The 15,883-nt window shown below is 31.2% G+C and overlaps 1 protein-coding gene across 1 annotated transcript; it reads right to left on the reverse strand.

The window, feature by feature from the left end:
* Positions 1-6,602: 6,602 nt before the first annotated feature.
* LOC148274188 (uncharacterized) lies at positions 6,603-14,312 on the reverse strand. The gene is made up of 3 exons (XM_088237464.1): positions 14,287-14,312; positions 12,708-13,226; positions 6,603-7,173 (listed from the first exon to the last, which is right to left on the reverse strand). Exons 1-3 carry the CDS (start codon positions 14,296-14,298, stop codon positions 6,670-6,672), a joined length of 1,035 nt encoding a protein of 344 aa, XP_088093590.1. The 5' UTR covers positions 14,299-14,312; the 3' UTR covers positions 6,603-6,669.
* Between the last annotated feature and the right edge of the window lie 1,571 nt (positions 14,313-15,883).

Here is a 15,883-nt window from a genome sequence, read left to right on the forward strand (position 1 = left end):
GACGGCCAACTGGGAAACTGGCGTCGCGGATTCGATTCCCGCCAGTTGCGAGAAAAAAATCCAAGAAAGATTTTTTTCTCAATTGGTCTGGATGTAAGTGTATTTTTCGTTACCTCCTTCCATATCCCTTCTATCCCACCTGCTGACAAGCCTCAAAATGAAGACTTAGCGGGTTATTCCTTTAAAAAAATATACAAAAATCCCTTGTTTCATATGTATGACATTGTTGATTAAATTTTACTATTGTTTTTATTTTATTCATCCCCTAAATTATTTTATGTGTAAAAATTGTTACATCATATTTAATTTGCTGCTTTACTGTGAGCAATCCAATTTCTTTCTGCATTCTTTCTACATTATAATAGATATTTCTTTTGAGTATAATCCTCATCGCCTTTTTTTAAAGAATTTGTATATTTTTAATTTCTCCTTTATTACATAAAAAAATAATGGAGGAACAGTAATTTATGTGTGAACATATTGTTGTTTTATATATGAGAATACTACTTTTTATACCTATTATATTTCGTAATCTTCCCGTAAATGAATTTTTTGTTACATATTGAGAATGTGTTTGGAAATTCAATTATCTATCTATCTAAAAGTACTTTATGTATTTCATTATATATTAATTATAAGTCATTAACGTATAAAGTTTATTTAAAAACACTGTCTAGTTGAAGGACAATCTGTGATTATTATATTTACTTGCCCATTTAAAGACTACATAAATTTGTCAATGAATTTAGCTCCATTCGGGCAAAAGGCACTACCCCAAAAACACCTTTTCGAGAAATCGAATTTCGAAAGTTGGAAATAGAATAGAAAGAACTAGGAAAATCTTATTTTTGTGTTTTTGAAGTTTTATATATAGGTAAACAGCACAATTTCTTCGTGCATTTTTTTATAAATTCCATCGGTAACATTTTTTTTTCAGATGCATTTTCATATATTAAAAAAACATTCATTTTAAAAAACCAAATACATTAAAAACTTTATACGACACTTTTGTACGCAGTAATTTGGAGTTGTGTGGAGCCCACAATACATAATAAACATAGAAAAGATTGAAAATGTTAAACGAAAATATTTTAAATACTTAGATTATAAAAACAATAAAACGCTTAATACTCACAGCCAATCTGCCAAACCAAATGGATTTTTTACCCTTGAAAATAGACGCACTGTATCTGAATTATGCTATTTACATAAATTATTAAATAATAAAGTAGACTTTTTTAACTTACTCTCCAAAATAAATATCAATGTCCCGTTTCGCGTGACAAGAAATAAATATTTGTTACATCTGCAAGTCTGTAGCACTAACTATCCACAACACTCTTTCTTTTATCGTTCTTGCTCTAACAATCATGCTTTTTTTCATCTATATATATAGGTATTTTACATGCCCCTTAATTTATTTAAAAATAAATTAAGACTCCTTATTTCTGGCTGCGATACGATTCTAATTACTAATTAATAATGCTCACACTTACACACACGTGAACACATACTCCTACACTTATACACATAAACACACATCTACACTTACTCTCATACAAATACACATAAACACACACGTTTGTTGTAACACAATTTGATAATATGTATGGTTCTTATTTAGAAACTTTGCTGATCTGTATTTAAACTGTATTTTTTATAATGTTACCATATCATTATCGACTGTTAATTTCTTTAAAATAAATAATTATATCTGGAAGGTTTTTAATGTGGCAAAGCGGCTTAAATTTGGTTTCGTGACTTTAGCTTGTTTACAATCTGGACAATGTAACCCAATAAATTAAATGGCTGGAAAAAAAAAATAATTTAATTTTTCTTAAAAGTATGTTTTTCTTTGTCCAACGCATTTTTTCTTTATATCTCGTTATTGGTGAATAACTCTTTAAATGCAACGCTTAAAACTTTTTTGCAAGCGGTGATGTAACATTGTGTTACCTCAACTCGTTGAAAATGATCACTTAAATTGAAATATTTGGGGAAATTATAAAATCGAAAATATAAATATATTTTAAAAAAAAACTAAATTAACTAAAAAAGTCTTACTCACAGTTTGTCAGGTTTTTGTCAGATATACACTGCGTTATGTTTGACATTAAATTTCATAGACCTATCAATACACATATACGCGCTCTATAGAGTAAAATATTCAGAAAAGAAGTGACACAAAAACGTACCCATAGTGACCGAGTTTGTTTATTTATTCCAGGGCTGCATTCGAGTACAAAACTACTCACTACAAAAACTTGGAGGAAACCCGTTTTCGGTGGGTATATAAAAACGTTTGTATTAAAATGTTTAGAAACAACATTAGTTTTTTATGGACCCCAATCAGATTTTTTCATTATATTCCTTTAATTTCTACCCAATTATTTATTTTTACTTGATGTTGACAATGCTGGAATAAATTAATTTACGTCGTTTATTATATGTTTAAATACATGCAACTCTGTTAGAAAGAAGAAATTTGGTTTTGTTCCACTAGGCGTAGTTCGACATTTAAAATAAATAATTCTTTTATTTAAATATTCATTATTTTATGTTTTGTAAATCGCTTATAAACAAGTATTTCCCAATGAAAAGTTAAACCATCTTTTTAGCAATGTTTATCTGATCAGTTTTTACACGCTTTCACTACACAAGCAGATATTTTGGTTTCGATTTAAAATGTCAAGCTCACGTCACACTCGGCTGACGGTCAAAGAACGACTAAATTATCGACGAAAACGACTTTAAACGGCCTCCGTGGTGTAATGGTCAGGACGCTTTACTCACAAGCGGATGGTTCTGGGTTCGATTCCTTGTGAGAACACGAAAAAATTTTTTTTTTCTCAAGCCTGAGTGTTCTGTGCTGTAATTCCCCACTTTGGGCCTCCTGGCCTGTCGCGGTGTAAAAAAGAGATTTATAAAAAAATACGCTTTTGACATCACTAAGCTTTTGGGCATCAGTACAGCGTCATCATTGTTGAGGACTCAGGGTGCGTCTATCTGTATTAATAAGTCGATGTTTTAACTGTTTATTACTTTTATTCACTCTTTCTTTGTTAAGTATAATATTGCTGAAATTTTTATTGTTGTAGGTGAAATATCCAAGCGACAAGTAGGTACCAGTGTCCGAGGTAAGCAAGCATTTAATTATTTACAACTATTATATTTGTTGTGCAGTGAGAAAATGATGTTTTTGTACATATATTGCGTTTTAGATTATTATTATTCTCACTAATTTTTATTTATTTATTTATAAGCAAAAAAAAATACAATTGATCAAGTCCTACTAAACTGCATAACTGCAGTTCGTCAGTAGGTGCTTATCACGAAGATCTTAAGTATTCATTTTATTATCTCTTAATTCTTAAACTTATCAAAAATCCTATAATTTAAAAAAAATAAATAAATATAAGAGTATATTGTAGATGTACGAAATATTTCACAAATCACAACTTATGACACCAAAGCAATTATAAGCTAAAACAATACTCACTTACCGGTTCAAAAACAATTCTTACTCAAATGAAAGACATAACCCCTACAATACATCACATACAAATAATATAATCACTAGATCCTCAACACAAAGACAACTTAAACAAATACAAACTAACACCACTTTCGGACAAAGGGATTTTGAGTATTTTTAAATTAAAATCTAAAACCTACTTCCACTATAGATTAAAACAATTACCAAGGAGAAAATGTTCAATAATGCCATAAATGCAAATGTTTAAAAAGGCTATAAAAAATGAATAGTGTAGCTAGATAGAAGTAAAATGGATTGTCTCATTCGCCCAAACCAATATTGATTCAACTGCTCCACAAATGTTATGTTATGCTTTTATTCTTTCATTGTTCGTTTTGTAGTGCATTATCTATTCAGTGGTTTTGTAATATAAATAATATAGATGTAAAAAAATTATCATAAATATAAAAACGTAGTGTTTAAAACTGTCTGAACATTTTGTTAATTATCTCTGTTTATTAAATCTTCTTTGTTTATTTTCAAATGTAAAATTATTTTTAAAAAGTATACTATTAAGTTTAAAAGGTAAATGGTAACCCCGGTTAGGTCACATTATTTTTATTAATAATTAAAGTTTTAATGGAAAAAAATGAATAAGTAAAAAAAAAAATTCATCGAAACAGATAGAAAATCAAAAACAAAAAATGGTCCAAAATAAATATTGGAATGAAACATAAAAAAAATCATATACAGATGACCGGAGAATTGACATTCAAAGGGAAAATGTATGTGCTTAATATTGAGGGGTATCCGAATCACCCCCATGTATGTTCGGTGATTTTGCCTAGTTTTCGAGTTATGATTTTTTAATGGGTCTGAATATTTTTGACCAGATCGTTTTTATTTTTTTTTTAAATTCGTGGAAAGTTTTATAAGGATTCTTTTTGCGTAAATATATATTTTTATTGTACTTGCAGGCATAAAATAATCAGCTTCGTAACATTAATGGAAGCTAGAAAAGTTTTGACCTAAAATGGAGAGTTTACGTTCGAGCGAGTCAGACTTGAATTTGAAATTTAAAATTGAAAATCTCAAAACGCAATTTTTTAAGTTAGCTTTACAAACTGCCCTGCGTTTTCATGATTATTTTTAAAAAGTAGTACTTAATAAGCTATTATTCGCTAAAACCATTATTTAATGATACTGTGGTTGAAAATTCTTATGATAATAAAAAAAAATGCATCTTTTATTATGACTAAGGATAATTATGATAGAAAATTTGCTTGTTTATGATAAAAATTACGACCTCCAACAGAAATGCACTTCACTCGCCTACGCAAGAATCAAAACAAAGGTAACGATTCAAAATTATATGATAGTGAATTAAATTAAATTATTTTTGCCTTTAGGATATTTACGGAGTTAATTTAGGAGTGTTTCGGGTTAACTTATGAGTCGATATAATGAGTTTAAGTATAAAGATTATCTGTTGCCTTTTATCACCGTAATTTTGAAAACCATTTAAAAATAATTTTATTTGTATCACAATATTTTTCACTTTCTATCATAGTTAGCCTGACTCACCATACTCGTTACCTAGCCGGTGTAGTCTTAAGTATTGGCGAATTGAAATAATAAATACTACTGCCAGGAGATTAAAAAAATTACATTTGCTGCCGAGTATTTCGAACGGGAATTTTTTTTCGAGCCGGAACAGTTAATTCGCCATTACGCCATTTGCTATTTTATATAAATTGAGTAAATCATTTATTGTTCTTCTTTTGTAGAAAGACATATTTTGTTTACACAATAAATAGTCGTAATCAATAGTTCCTGTGGGTATATTATGTATATAGTTGATAAATCTTAGGAATTTATGTAGTACTCCTTCTTCATTTAAAATATGAACATTTGAGGTGACCAAATTGTTTAAATAAATTGTAAATAAACTTCTAACTGAGGAACATAAAGTACTTTGAAGGTAGTGATAGAATTTAAATACTTTGCAGTTCGCTGCAAATACCCAAGCCATTTCATAGCCTCATAAGTGACAACAGATAAGAGCAATGTCTTTACTCAACCGTATCTCTTCGGATATTGACATCTTTCATATTAGTGAAAAAAAGTTCAGAGAGGATTGCATTCTTTCTCTATAATTGCTGGGTATTTTTTATTTTACCATTTTTGTATATTTAAATTTTAGTGTTCATTTTTTCGTTTTATGTTTGCATTGAATTTTTTTGTTATGTACATAAACGTTTTTAAAATAAATAAATTGAAATTGAAATTGAAACAGCAATGTGAGGAACAAACGATAATATTTTATCAAAAACAATCTCCAAAGCCTTTATTTGTGTAACTTTGCCCAGATTGATATTACTTATGTTTTTTTTTCAATCCCTGTCTGCACCTAATAGTGCATATGGCACTGCATTGGTACACTAATCGCAGCGTATTTTAATCATTTTTGTTAAATGATGGTAAGACGACTAGTCTTACGCTTCAGATACCAGTCCAGGGACTATGAAATATTGTAGTATATAAATACCTTTTTAAATAAATATTTCATATTAACCATGTCGGGAATCGAACCCGAGACCTCTAGCTTAGTAGGCAAACGCGAAACGGACAGGTTTTTTTTACTTCTTTTAAATGACATTACACAGCATTTGTCGGTATTTAAATATAGTTCATTTTTCTGGCACCAATTACATATAATATAATACACGCAAAATTCAATATTCACTTTGAATATTATTATTAGTATGAATAAAATCTGATATGAAAATCTGCTGACAAATAGTATGCTTGCAATGAGGCAGGAATTTGCTTTTTAAGATTATTTTTTAGAAATTTTTAAATAAATAAAATAGAAGTAAAATAGGCGCAGTTGGTAAGACTGTCAACTGTGAAACTGGCGTCGCGGGTTTGATTCCCGCCAGTTGCAAGAAGAAATCAAAGAAAGATTTTTTCTCAATTGGCCTGGTTGCTGTGGAGTATAATTCATAACTTTCTTACATATCCTTTCTTTTCTACCTGCTGACAAGCCTATAGAATAGGGGCTTAGCGGGTTATTCAAAAAAAATAATTTTAAAATATCCTAATAATAAAATGCTTTTTTATCAGAGAAAATAATTTATTGTAAATAACTACTTATATCTAGTTCGTTTAGTCAGTGGTATTAGGTGGAGCGTTTAGTGGTAGTAGGACTGGGCTGGGGCGGAATATCCGTGGTATGAGGGGGCGGCCTGGGAATATCCGTGGTAGGCGGGGGCAGCTTGCACGTAGGCGGGGGCGGCATGCGCGTACACGGGAGCGGCAACCTTCAGGATGGGCTTGACGGCAACGGGGTGCTGACCGGGCTCACGGTGGACAACGGCGTTGAATCCACTGTGCTCATCAGCGGTGTACTCAACAACGCGACGGCTTCCGTCAGCTTCGATCAGGGAGTAGGATCCCTGTACCTGGTCTCCGTGACGGACTTCCTTCTGGCTCTTGATGTCTCCGGTGTGCTCGTCGTGGACGGAGTATTCGAAGTTGTATTCAGCGGGGGCGTATTGTTCGACGGGGGCATAGGCCACTTTAGCGGGGGCGGCGTAGTGGACCTGAGCGGGGGCAGCGTAGTGGGCTACGGGGGCGGCATATTGGGTGATCAAGCCAGCGTTAGCCACGGCTACGAAACAGGCGAAAGCGAATACCTAAAAAAATGTACTTCATTAGCATTTTTTTACCACATCATCATCATCATCATTCCTTATCCGCATCTAATGGTGCATATGGCACTGCGTTGGTACACCAATCGCAGCTTATCTAAATATTTTTTATTACATGAAGGTAAAATGGTCAGTCGTACGCTTCAGGTACCAGTCCAGGGAACTATTAAATACTTTAGTGTAAAAACATCTTTAAAAATAAATATTTTATGTAAACTATGTCTCGAATTGAACCCGAGACCTCTTGCGTGGTCGACAACCACGCTGACCACTACGCAACGAGGCTGAAATCATCAGTTCGTCATCATCTAACCCTAATTCGCACCTTATGGTGCATAAGGAACTGCACTAGAAAAGCACTTGTGGTGTATCTCGATCATGGGTTACCGAAATATAAAATGACAGTGAAATATTGCAGTATAAAACCCAGACCCAATTGCAATGATAAATTAATACTTAAATCCCAAGTTTAAGAAAATCATATTTAATTTTTGTAATCGCGAAACGATTCTGGATCTCCCGTCCTAGGGACGGATACACCGAAAAATTTATGTTAAATAAATGTGACATATTTGTAAAAATATGCAAATTTATTTGCTTTATCCTACATTATTTCTTGCAACCTATTTGTCAATTTTGACGAAAACGTCACAATTATTTATCGTTAACTTTTATCCTTTTTTGGTGCAATCGGGTCTTAATAATAACGTCACGGGGTTCTGTTATTATTTAAATACACGATAATTAATCAGTATTATAAGAACTGGTACACGCCACTGTTTGTTAATTCACTAATCACGTTTTACATATTAAACTTACTTTGAATGCCATTGCAAGTTTTTTGTCTGCGGGTAATTACAAACTGTGCCTTATCGGTTGAAAAGCTCCGCTTAAATACTTTGATAATCCCCCTCCTACTCTCCCAAATGCCGACCAAGCTCCTATCATTTGATCAACACACATACACTGAACAATACCGGTGACAAGTACAAATGTATGAGTGTCAATAAAACGATTAACTTTCTTCTACTGTTGAAGGTAATTAATAAAAGTGACTAGGAAAAATATTTAGGTAGATTCATTAATGCGCTTTATATACGTACTATGTTATAATATTTAGAAGTCAATTTAACGCATAAACAGACTATGACATCAAAACGTTTTGTCAAGCCTATTTTTCGCTGTATATCATGGGGAATAAATGACTTAAATTAAACATAAATAATTTACATTAAAAACGTTAATGAAATTTTAAGAATATAATTATGTAGTTTTAATGATAATTATAACTAAGTGAAAAAAATTAAGAAAATAAAAACGGTAAATATATTATAATGGTGCTCACATTTAGTACATTTGAATTTACTCCGTTGCATTTTTCTTTTTCAATATAATATTTATTTATCGATATTTCCCTATTTACACCCAGTGGTACATAGGGCACTGCAGTATCAAAATTAGAGCATTAAATCGTACGCCGAAGTTTCTTGAAAATGTATGAAAAAATATTAACAATGTTTTTTAAAAAATCGAACGACTTTGAACGACGTCACGAGTTCTTCCGAATCAACCAGATATAGATTTCCGGTTAACGAGAAGCCAATTCACCAATCAGCAGAACGCACCGAAGGAGCTAGTGATGTCACACGCGGAGTGATTTGGAAATTACAAAGCATAAAATAATTATAGCGCTGATAATACGATACATAAAATAATATATTCTGAGAGTTTGACGTAGTTTGATAGTTATTAACAAATTAAATAAAATAAAAATTTAACTCTCTCAATTATCAACATGATTTAAAATTATTGCAATTGACATAAGATTAAAAATGTTTTGAAATGAAAAAACATTTTTTTTTCTACTCTCTTCGAGGACTAAAATAACAAAAAAAAAAAATTTATTTCCATTTCTTAAATTATTTTCCATTCATATGCTTAAGTCTAAACAAAACGTAATATTATAATTTTATTCTAGAATTCGTAACCTTATTATATCAAGGATTTTATTAATTATTCCGTTGACTTTGACCTGCTAAATGTCTCCAAGAAAAGCTTTTACGAGTAGCATACAAGTGTTTTAGAAATATACCGTAAAACGGGGTTAAATTGCACCATCAAGGGTAACATTGCATCAAAAAAAAAAAGTTTTTAGAGACACCTGTTGTCATTGCTACTAACAATAACTCATTGTTTCTCCAAATATTCAATGGATGTCACTTTTCACTCTTACATAAGGTTATTTTCCATTCAATATGGTACTTTAGTACTGAGCGATTAGCGGTTTGGGTTGGTTGTGCAGTTTTTATGAATAATTTCTATAGGTAATTCTTATCACATCTTCAACAGTGTGTATCATTCTAAGGTGAGTAAAGTGGTTTCGTATGTTGAATTTTGTCATGTATTTGATAATACCAGTATTTCTTACTAAATTTACCAAAAAATATTCATATTAATATTTCCATGTCCATGTGGAATCTATTAAGATACTGAAGGAGAAAAAAAGTGATGCAATGTCACCCCGCCCTAGGGTTTACTTTGCATCATTTTTCAAAAAATTATAGCTTGTATATGAAACTACAAAATATACTTATAACCACAAAAAAGTAAAGGAAATATATTATATAACCATGACATTTATTGTCAAAAACACTACTCATCTCCTCGATGAAAAAAATCATTATAGCTGAAAAGTTATTAACAAGTGATGCAATTTAACCCCGTTTTACGGTAGTCAAAAAGCCCAACCTTTCAATATTCATTACCTACATAAAAACAAAATTTATATAAATGTGGATAAATAATTACAATATTTTTTTTTTTTACTTTCTCACCCACACACACGCACCCTCACACATTCATTCACATACATTCACATACATTCACATACATTCACATACATTCACATACACACACATATGAATACAAACGCCGTACGCATACATTTACGTAAACTCTTTTCTTACATATTATGTATTATAAGATTAACTGTGTTTTTTTTAATTGGCTGTAGTATTGTTTATATTTTTCTACTTATTTTTTATGTAATAGCTGTAAAAGTCCCGAATAAAGAAAATAAAATAAATGCGACATTCGTGTTAAGTTTTGCACCAATCAGATTATACTGAAAAAAGTCAAAACTTGGGTTATTTATCAATTTATACAATATAAACAGCTTTTTCCAAACAAATCTTAAATATAAACAATATACTTAAATAAATGTTATGTTTGAAGCACTAAATTTGTGGTTATTCATTGTAATAAAATAAATATAAAAAATATTATTAATATTCAAAGCATTAACTTTGTGGTCAAACATTTGACTTAATGTTATTAAATATTTGTATATAACCACTTACCGACTTTTCTATGTCTACCGGTTTCGAGACATCAAGAAATTTTGATAATCGTGTTAAAGAACATATGAGGTGTCTTCACAATAATAGTTTCTCTGAATTTGCAAATCACCTAATCAATTTAAATCATGACATATAATAATAAAAATACTGATGTTAAAATCTTACATATAAATAATAAAGGGTTAAAAGTAAATAATATGGCAATTTACTCACATTAGGAAAGATTTAAAAAATAATGTTCCTTTGATCAATAATCAAACAAACTTCCAATATAGTCCTTTATACGATGTTCCACTGTAATGGTCACCCTATAAAACCTATTGAGCTCTTCCCCTTCCCCCTACTCCTCTACTTTTTTCATTAATTCTCAAACAAGAGAATATTTTCATAATTTAATCAGTGCATGTTTGTCCTAATCAGTGTATGTGCTTATTAAAATGCATGTCGTGATGATTTTATATTTTTGTGAAACAACTATGGTGAAGGTGTATAGTGGGTTTTGCATGTTGGTTTGCATGTTGGTTTAATTGGTATCCTGACGAAGAAACGGGTACGTCTCGAAACCGGTAGACATAGAAAAGTCGGTATGTGGTTATATACAAATATTTTATAACATTTAGTAAAATAAAAAAACTTTATTTTTAACTACTTCTGTTTAATTTTTTTCTACCGACCGGTTTCAAAGCTATACAAGCTTCTTTACTCGGGTATATTTTCCAAATGAATAGTATCCTATTTTATTCTATCAATATTGTGCTTATCCAGATTATAAGTTCTTTATCTTGAAAATTTAATATTAAAATATGACAATTTGGAAATCTTAGAAAATAAAAATCCGATTCAAATTAAAAAAAAAAAAAAAAACAAAACTAACAATATTTCCTTTAGTTCTCTCCTGTCTAGTTTTTTGCGTATTCATCTCAAATCACGCTTCCCATCTTTATAAGGCAGAGCGACCTGATTTATTAATTCTATACGAAACACAATATTGATATAATCGAATAGAAAATAATTCATTAGTCATGTATACCTTGATAAATGTGCTTCTATAGCTTTGAGACCAGTCGGTAGAAAAAATAAAAAATAAGTAATTAAAAACAAAGTTGTTTTATTTTAATATTGCAATGGATAAGTTAATTAGAAACTTTTCAAATATATTGTGTGACTCTACTGGTGTTACTTAGGGCATCTTAATTTTATTTATAATAAAAAAATATACTTGATTTAGTTCAAGCCTTTTTCAATATCGATGTTGGTCATGCCGAAACCAGGTCACTGAAAAAAATAAATGATTTGAACTTGACAAAATTGAACCAAGCAATTTTCTGTATTTTAAAAAAGTTTAAACTAAAATTTGAAAGTGTGAATTGTGGTAGGTATATAAACTGTATTATTTGTGTACGCACTTAATGTGTATTACCTACTCTCTTTTTAAAATATGTGGTATTTTGTTTTTCTTTATTTTTTGGTGTTCCATTTTGTATTTAGTTTATAAAATAATAGCTAATACCTAAATAGAAAACTTTGAATGGTTTTTAAAATTTGTGGTATATGTAAATATTTTTAGTAATACTGTTCTCTCAAAAAAAAAATTTACTCCATCAGAGATATGTACTTAGTACACAAATACACATGTGAGACTCTTTGATGATACTTATGGCATAATCGATGTTCCATCATCACTAGGACAAGTACAATATTCCGACTCGTAGATTGAGAAACAATGAAGTACTGTTCATCGATCAGCATAGAACAAACTATGGCCTTAATTCTCCATTGAACCGTTTTTGTTGAATTGTTAACTCAAGACAAGATCTGAACTTTTTTGGTTTGAGTTTACAGCGATTTAAACGATCACTAAATAAATAGTCCAGATCTTGTCTTGATATCCCTTATGTTTGTCAATGCTTCTTTTCTTTTTTTTATGTTTTAAACTTTTCTTTTATTGTAATATTTAAACCCTTTAAATCGTATACATGGACAATGTCCGTTAATAAATAAATAAATGAATACTTACATATTTTTGGCAGGAAAAAATGATAAGAGAGAAAAATAAAAGAGAAATTTGGGGAAAATAATTTAATATAAATTAACTTCTTATATCTAGCTCATTTCTAGTCTGTGGCATTAGATGGAAATTTAGTGGTAGTAGGACTGGGCTGGGGCGGAATATCCGTGGTATGAGGGGGCGGCCTGGGAATATCCGTGGTAGGCGGGGGCGGCTTGCACGTAGGCGGGGGCGGCATGAGCGTACACGGGGGCGGCAACCTTCAGGATGGGCTTGACGGCAACGGGGTGCTGACCGGGCTCACGGTGGACAACAGCGTTGAATCCACTGTGCTCATCAGCGGTGTACTCAACGGTGCGACGGCTTCCGTCGGCTTCGATCAGGGAGTAAGATCCTTGGACCTGGTCTCCGTGGCGAGTTTCCTTCTGGCTTTTGATGTCTCCGGTGTGCTCGTCATGGACGGAGTACTCGAAGCTGTATTCAGCGGGGGCATACTGTTCGACGGGGGCATAGGCTACCTTAGCGGGGGCGGCGTAGTGGACTTGAGCGGGGGCGGCGTAGTGGACTTGAGCAGGGGCGGCATAGTGGACCTGGGCGGGGGCGGCGTAGTGGGACACGGGGGCAATCACTCCAGCCTGAGCCGCGGCTACGAAGCAAGCGAAAGCGAGGATCTAGAGATGAAGAAGAACATCAACGATCTGTTGTATAGTCACGCACCTCGGAACAAAAATCAATTAAAAAAACAAAGATTTTGTAATGATAGTTTTTTTTTTTTAATCCATCTAATCCATTTTCTATAATGTAAATGGGGGTATTAGAAGCAATGTTATAAATCTTCATCTAATACGGAAAATTATTTATTTTTACTAAAATAAACTATAAATAAAAACCTACCTTTTTAAATAATAGTGTAATTAAAAACTGTATCTCAATCTTGCAAAATTAGATTTCAATTATACAACTTGATTGAGTTAATGAAGCATAATTAGAAAACTCACAAATTTTTTTCAAAGTTTTTAACCAACTAACTACCTCCCTCGTAACTCCTTCAATGGAGATTTCTAAGTTTGCTTATAACACCTTCAAATGTTTAAAAAATTGTGTTTAAGATTTAAGCCTTTAGTTTTACGGCATAAACAGGAAACAACTGTTTTATTTAAAAAAAAAAAATTAAAAACCTTTTAACCTCCATAATATACATTCTCGGTACGAGATTTAATTTATCAGACTTAACATTTGGTCGAGCCATTCGACTATCTCGCTATTTTTCGCACTAGACAAATCTTCAAAGAAGCGTTTTGTCATTCTGGTAACAGTTTGCTAGTTTTATGGCAATCTGTATTTTTTTGTTTTTTAGTTTTCTGAAGTTTTAATAAATATTCCAGTAAACGCAAAAAGAAAAAAAACCTTACAATTGAGAACAGTAATTTAATATTGAAAAGTGACAGTAAAATGTTTTAGTTTCTGGATTAAAGTCTTGAAATTGAATCTTATTTCAGCGCTCCTGAACATTTTTGAAAATTGCCGATGGTCCCTTTTGTTATCTGAATACCGATTTATTGCTTTTTTTGTTAACATAACTTTGGTTTTGACTATCGCAAATCGGGGTCGAATCGTTTAATTATTTTAATTTATTTATTAAGCAAAGAGAACGATGTCACACCAAATTAGCAAGTAGTTCACCGTATTAAAAAAAACTTTAATCCTTATTAGAGTGTCTCTTCAACTTACTTTGAATGCCATTGTAAGGTGATTGTCTGCGGTTAAAAACAAACTGTGCTTAATTAGTCGGAAAACTCTCTATAAATACTCAGCCACGATACCCCCTCCTACAGATCTTATCACGTATCATTTAGGATATATTCACCAATGTGACACTTGCCAAGGATATGGCATCAAGTCTATGTGAATGCTGAGTATCAGCGAAAGTCCACGTTATTATAGAGCCAATAACTTTTTTGTCTAATTGGTTGAAAACGTCAATGTTATTTTTCGTGCGTTTATTCGTAACCAATGGTGCATTGATCAATTCGTATGTAGACCAGTATCGCAACAGAGAAAAAGGAAATAAAGCTAATAGATATATTAACCCTGATAAAAGTATTGTTGAGAAATATGGAAATCAAGGCATTTACCGGGACTTATAACATTTCATCGGATTTTTTTTATATGTTTGATGAAAAAATTCTTGACAAAATGTAAAAAATGACCAAATGATTAGTACAAATATAATTAATAATAACGTGTCTACCTCTCTAATAGAGTGAAAACTCGTGTTTAGAGAGGGAGTTTGTTTTACGTTTATTTTTATACGAATATTATATACATATATAGTATCTATACACATAATATGATTTATAGTTTATTTATTTTTCATTTTTACTATCTAAAACAGATTCCTTAAAACAATATATTCTAAAAGATACACAATTTTTAACTGTATATAGAGGCTAGAGTGGGTCTCGTGTATTTTTATTTATTTAGATATTAATGTTTTAATATTTCGTATTGATTTTAAGATTTCTGGAAGATTGAATAATGATTTCAAGCTTGTTGTAGTAATGTGGACTCACGGACCAAAGGTCCGAGGTTTGAATCCCACTATCCCACAACTCAATTTTCATTTTTCCATCCCAAATAATTTACAACTTTTAGGAAATGTTCTAAAAATTTTGAGTAAATAATAAGAACTAAAGTAATTTTTCATTTCCTATAAAAAATAAATAAAAGTAATATGAATAATACACGTCATTTGAATATAAATAACACAATATTAAAAATACAAATATATACATAATAATGTAAATAATATTTATACCTTTCAGGTGTTAGGGTAAGTTGTGTATTTTTTTTATTAATACAACAAATTGGTGAAACTTATACGTCATTAATTTTTTTTTTCTGCTCTACAAGATATTGTGTTTGCTTTGACGTTACACGTATTTTTTATATTTGATAACAAACCTTCAAAATGGAGTACCAAGTAGATGAAAGTGAGCATTTTCGATACCTTCTTCTGTTCGCATTCCAGTGAGGGAATTAAACTAACTGGTACAAAAAGAAATAAAAATACTGAAAAATATTTTCAGGCGTTTCCTATAACGTAAATTAAATAATTCAGTTAGATGAATCTCAATATATATAAACGTGAAAGCTTATTTTAGTATTTGCATTTTGGTGTGATGAGTGTCCCGACGAAGATTCGGGTACGTTTTGAAACCGGTAGACATAAAAAGTTGGTAAGTGGTTATAAACTAATATTTACCAACAATAATTAAAATGTTTGACCACAAAGTTAATGCTTTGAACATAAACAATAAAGGTTTCA

Source organism: Micrasema longulum, unplaced genomic scaffold, assembly GCF_059751315.1.
Source record: "Micrasema longulum isolate JH-2025_06_02 unplaced genomic scaffold, ASM5975131v1 h1tg001729l, whole genome shotgun sequence".
Lineage (NCBI taxonomy): Eukaryota > Metazoa > Arthropoda > Insecta > Trichoptera > Brachycentridae > Micrasema > Micrasema longulum.

Coding starts and splice junctions, on each gene's coding strand:
- LOC148274188 (XM_088237464.1), bottom strand. Junction 7,174..12,707: donor ACCACGGATATTCCGCCCCA/GCCCAGTCCTAC, acceptor ACATTTTTTTAG/GTATTCGCTTTCGCCTGTTT.